Genomic DNA, 6,101 nt, shown 5'->3' on the forward strand with positions numbered 1-6,101 from the left:
CATCAGAGAAATGCAAATCAAAACCACAATGAGATACCATCTCACACCAGTTCAAATGGCGATCATTAAAAAGTCAGGAAACAACAGGTGCTGGAGAGGATGTGGAGAAATAGGAACACTTTTACACTGTTGGTGGGACTGTAAACTAGTTCAACCACTGTGGAAGACAGTGTGGCGATTCCTCAAGGATCTGGAACTAGAAATACCATTTGACCCAGCCATCCCATTACTGGGTATATACCCAAAGGATTAGAAATCATGCTGCTATAAAGACACATGCACATGTATGTTTACTGTGGCACTATTCACAATAGCAAAGACTCGGAAGCAACCCAAATATCCATCAATGACAGACTGGATTAAGAAAATGTGGCACATATACACCATGGAATACTATGCAGCCATAAAAATAGATGAGCTCATGTCCTTTACAGGGACATGGATGAAGCTGGAAACCATCATTCCCAGCAAACTATCGCAAGAACAGAAAACCAAACACTCATGTTCTCACTCATAGGTGGGAATTGAACAATGAGAACACTTGGACACAGGAAGGGGAACATCACACACTGGGGCCTGTTGTGGGGTGGGGGGAGGGGGGGATGGCATTAGGAGATACACCTAATGTAAATGACGAGTTAATGGGAGCAGCACACCAACATGGCACATGTATACATATGTAACAAATCTGTACATTATGCACATGTACCCTAGAACTTAAAGTATGAAAAAAAAACAAAACTAATTAATCCATGCAAAGCACTTTGAAAAATGTCTGGCAAATAGTATTCGATAATATCAGCTGTTTTTATTATTACTATTTATATGACAATCATATAGTGCCTTATCATTTTTATTATTTTTATTGCTCCAACTAGTGTGTAAATAATTGAAGGGCAAAATTCTCTTTCTTTACCTCTATTGTGTCAAGCACAAGGTTTTACATATAAATAAGTGTTCAATAAGAGTTTTGTTAAAGTTGAGATGTTAAGTCAATATCAGCTTCCTATGGCTGCATTTCTTGCCTTTTGTCAAAAAGTAAATCAGATAACTGTACATTCAAATAATTGACACTTACATAAAGGACATCTTTACGAAACTGAGAAGAATTATTACCCACTGAAGATTACTATGTAATATAAGACGTGCTAATAATTGAAATAAACCGGGCATGGTGGTAGACACCTGTAGTCTCAGCCACTTGGGAGTCTGAGCTACTTGGGAGGTTTGTGTGAGCCGTGGCGCAAGACCTCATCTCCAAAAATAAAATAAAATAAACATAAAAAATAAAGAAAAGAAGAAAAATATCTTAAAAATTTGAAATAAAATATATAATTCTTATATAGTATGGTACTATTTCAGAAATTTGTTTAGCAAGCATATGAAAGAAGTTCACAACAACAAATTGATAAATTAATCCAATGAGATATTGTTATTTGGAAGTCATTGCATTTATCAAAGAATACTGGCAACAATTTGAAGTTCATGAAAGTGAAAATACAAATATAGCAGCAATATATAAATTCAAAGAAATAAATTCAGTTTCCTTTCTGCTTTAAAAGAATGTGAGGAACATCTTAAATGCATCTCACAACATAAAATTGAAAAGAAAATTTCATTAAGGCATAAAACAGTAAATATATTACTAATTTGATAATATAGTTTAATAACTACTGACAAACTGCTATCAATGATACATTACTGAAAGCTTTATGATTAATTTCCAGTATAGCATATCTTTCCCATTTCATAGGCTAACAAAAAACTAAAGTGTTAGCTTTGAAAAGCACTCTTTAAAATTTGACAGCTTCTGGACATTAAGAAAAGGAAAATTTTTCTATATAATTATTACTTCTGTGAAAGTAGGAAAAGAAGAAAACATGTTTGGGGTGGTAGTTTGAGAGGAATGGGCAATTATTTATAAGATAAAGCTTTTTAATAAGTAGTATTTGAATATCATATGTCTATGCAATTAAATTACATAAAATACATAAAAATACAAAGAAACTCATCACCAATGAATATAAAAAATAGGGAGAACTGTCAGCATTTTCAAAATATTTATTTTTCTGATCTTTGGTGCTCCATAGTTTCACAGGTTTAGGTATATATTTATCTTATACTGCTTAGAACTCATGCTTCTTGAATTTACATCTTATTAGTTCTAGATAATTCTCAACCATAAATTTTTGCATATTGCTTTTTCACTAAATATCTCCTTCTGAAATGACTATTAGATGAATGTATGACTTTTCTTCTTGTTACATTAAGTCTATCCTTTATATAACAATATCTTGTCCACATGTGTTATCTTTATCTTGCATTTGGTGTAATTTTCTCATATCTGTCTCCCAGTTCATGTAAAAAAGCATAAACATAAGAGCACAGGTTCTAGCATCGGCACGCTACAGATCAAATCAGAACTCAGCACCTACGAGCTGTGTCACCTTGGACAAAATAACTTGTATTTTGGTTTCCTCATTATTATTATTAGGATAATATTACTAAATATTTCATGGGGTTTTCTGAGAATTAAAAGAGTGTATGTAAGGTGCTCTAACATTTTCTGGTATTGTATCAATACGGTGAGGCTTTAATTTTAATGAATAAATCTTTACTTTCTGAAAGTTTCATGTGTTTTTTCCTCACATTTGAATGTTCTTTTTTTGTGGTGTTTTTATCTTTGATTCCTTTATCTTTGTTCATTCTTATAGCTTCTATTAGATTGCTCTAGTAACTAAAGATTTGAGAGTTCTGTCATATTTGCTGAGAGCACTGAATCTTGTCTAGAATAAATTATGTCTCCATGTGTTTTGTAATTTTGGATGGTGAGTTCATTAGTGGCTAGAGTTGAGAATCTGTTTCTCTTAAGAGGCTGATTTTTGCATTGCTTCTGCCAGGTTTTCTAGTGGTATCATTGGTTTGATAACATTGTGCATTTTAATTGACCAACTTTAGGGGTTTTCTAAACAAAATACATGGGTTGTAATAATTTAAACCTCAATCATTGTTAAAAGCACGCCTATAAAGGTAGTGTTCAAATGACTTTTTTTTTCTTACCCCAGGCATGGTTACTTGGGGTAAGAAAAGCAACCATCCTTGCCAACTGTGATGGTTGGCAAGAATTTATTTTTTTCCTGATGTACCCCTAGTATAAAGGATATAGACCTCTGAAATTTCAGGCTCTAGATAGGAGCTCTCATTTCTAACTCACTGTCTCCTTTGGGTCTCTTATCTAAGTAGAGATGTACATCAAAGGTAGAATAGTGGGAGTGGTCTGTGTATGCAGGGGAGAGGACAGTATATTATTGTATTAAAAAAAACAGTGAAACTGATTAAATGTTTGGTCTGCTTTTCATTAGGCCCCTGCACTGGCACATCTAACAATTTCAACGATAAAATTCTTCTCTGACAACAATAATCTCCTGTTGGTCTAAGTTGTAAGCTACTGCCTGCATCCTGCTTCTATTGATACACTGCTTCTATTGCTCTACCTTTAGTAACTGGCTGTCCCTGAGTGGGTAAACTTTGTGTTAAAAGTTCCGTAAAGTGCCCAGAAAAATAACAGTTGTAACTGAGATTCTGTTGTTTTTGTTTGTTTGTTTCCTTTTTGTTACTGACATCCAGGAACTAAAATTTCTTTCTTGTGCACTTAACTATGTATTTAAAAAAATGTTTGCTACATTTCCTTCAACATTTCCAGATGTTTGTAAAGAATGGGTGACTAAGTAGCTTGACTATCAAATTTCTAGAGTTAGACGCACCCCCACCAGGCTGGGCATGGTGGCTCACGCCTGTAATCCCAGCACTTTGGGAGGCTGAGGCGGGCGGATCACCTGAAGTCAGGTGTTCAAGACAAGCATGGCCAACATGGTGAAATACTATCTCTACCAAAAACACAAAAATTAGCTGGGCATAGTGGTGCATGCCTGTAATACCAGGTACTTGGGAGGCTGAGGCAGGAGAATTGCTTAAATCTGCAAGGCAGAGGTTGCAGGGAGCTGAGGTCGCACCACTGCACTCCAGCCTGGGCAACACAGGAAGCCCCCATGTTTTTATACTGCCTAAAATTTAATGATAAAATTGTTAATTACCTTTTCTACTTTGTCTTCAGAACACATCATTTCTATTTGTTTATGGCACTGTTGTTGGTAGAATGATTTAAGTTCATTCTCTTTAAGTAACATTTCCAACTTCAGATATTCTTGTCTAATTTCTTCTCGATTCTGGAACAAGCAGTTCAGGATTTCTTGAAACCTACCAAAAGTAAAACACATTACAGAATCTCACTAATTTTGTAACAAATCATACAAAGTTTACTTAAAAGAAATGCATAAACAAAGGAATATATGTAATTCACAGAACTACACTCAATGATAAACAGCAAATAGGTAAAAATGACTATTTCCTATTATAAAAGATGTTTAGAAAAAATTATTAACTTTACTTTTACTACATTAGGTTTTTCTCTTTCTCGCCCAAGGAAGATCATGTTGCTGAAAGATATGGGCATCATAAGGTGTCTGGTATTGCTAACATACTGCATTTTGTCTATGCTTACATGTATATGTAATCCAACTGCTTAGCAAAAATAAAATAATTTTTGTCGGAAAACGATGACAACCTGGGCGTGCACCATCCAAATTCACAAGGCCCTATTAGCAACACAGCATTATGTGTTGTTTTGGTGTTGGCTCACCGTGAAAGAACAAGCAGTAGGGGGCATAATCATATGGTGCCTCCATGGTCCCCTAGGGAAAGTGACAGAGCCAGTTTTTAGCTTCAGAATTTGTTATAGTGAAAACAGACCATATGGTTAGGCACCCCCTACAGCCTGGCTAAGAATCAACTGACACTTCCAGGACTCAAAACATCCAAGTTTATAATGTGGTAAACCTAGAAAAGCTGCTGCAGTGTGCTTCCTCCTAAGGGCAATATAGGTCTAGAATATCAAAGATGAGGAGTTTGATTCAGATTTCCAAATGGCCACAGACGTCAAGCTGATTAAATTTTATGAAAATTCTGGATAGAACCTGCAATCCTGTATCCTTCTGGGTCAGTAGAACACTGGTCACTGCAATATTTTAATTTTTCAAAGTATATTCATGGTTTTAAGTCATAGATCAGCTCTGAGGTACAATAACAGTATAAACATTCATAACTGTGAAGACTTTAAAATAAAGTAAAATCAAGTACATGCATTTAAAAATAAATGTTCTAAACTGGCCAGAATTTAAGATACACTCATAAAGATCAGTGGTAAAAACACTGCCAATTTACGTCAGTAGTTCTTAATGAAACTCTATTGGGAATGAATATAAGCCACAAAACACTGACTTTACTGCAGTTTTGTCAAACTGATAAATATTTCATAGGAAATATGTACAGACATTGTGATTTTGTTGCATTATATTACACCAATGGTAATGCCAGTAAATGAGTTGATAAGTTATCTTTAGCTTATACTTAAAGATCATTTCTTAGTTTTTCTATAACTTCATTCAAGGACAAAGTTAAATATTTGTCAATTTTGTGGTCTAGACTTATTTTAGTTGGTAGTGGTCACTGATTAGGATGGAAGGAAGGGAATTAGTATCAAAGGTTTCTAGAGAGCTCCTTAACAACAACAATAAAATTATCATTTTAAAACTCAAAGAGTTCTAAGCAAACATGCAAGTTAAAAGTATCTGCACCAATATTTTTAGGTACTACAAAATGAGTATTAAACTCCACAATTTTATTGGTATAGTCATAAGTGAAGTTTTATAATTACTCTTTATAAAAGAACAATTGTGTTTTCTTTCTATGATTTCCTTTTGAGAATTACATTTCCAAATAGCTTTGATAGACAGAAAATACTGTAGATTCTTCCTTTTATCTGTTTAAACGTCATAAAAATGTTATAACAAAAGACACTTTGAAAATTCATGGCGTTAAAAAAGTCCCAAGTAACAGTATGATAGATACAATAAAGGATATTTCATACATTTATTTCAAAAGGCAGTAATTTTTAGGGGAAATGACAAAGGTTATTTGGTACATAATTTTATCATTAGCTTCTTCATAAATACAAGTAACTTACTTAGCATATTGCCAGAATT

At 34.0% G+C, this 6,101-nt stretch overlaps 1 protein-coding gene across 1 annotated transcript in view; it reads right to left on the bottom strand.

Moving 5' to 3' along the window:
- Window positions 1-6,101, bottom strand: part of KIF18A (kinesin family member 18A) — a 93,162-nt gene that overhangs the window by 51,078 nt on the left and 35,983 nt on the right. Inside the window, exon 10 of the mRNA XM_017848579.1 lies at window positions 4,095-4,266. Within this exon, the coding sequence (XP_017704068.1) occupies window positions 4,095-4,266 (172 nt within the window). The remainder of the gene's footprint in view (window positions 1-4,094; window positions 4,267-6,101) is intronic.

Source organism: Rhinopithecus bieti, unplaced genomic scaffold (genome assembly GCF_001698545.2).
Source record: "Rhinopithecus bieti isolate Rb0 unplaced genomic scaffold, ASM169854v2 scaffold_31534, whole genome shotgun sequence".
Classification (NCBI taxonomy): domain Eukaryota; kingdom Metazoa; phylum Chordata; class Mammalia; order Primates; family Cercopithecidae; genus Rhinopithecus; species Rhinopithecus bieti.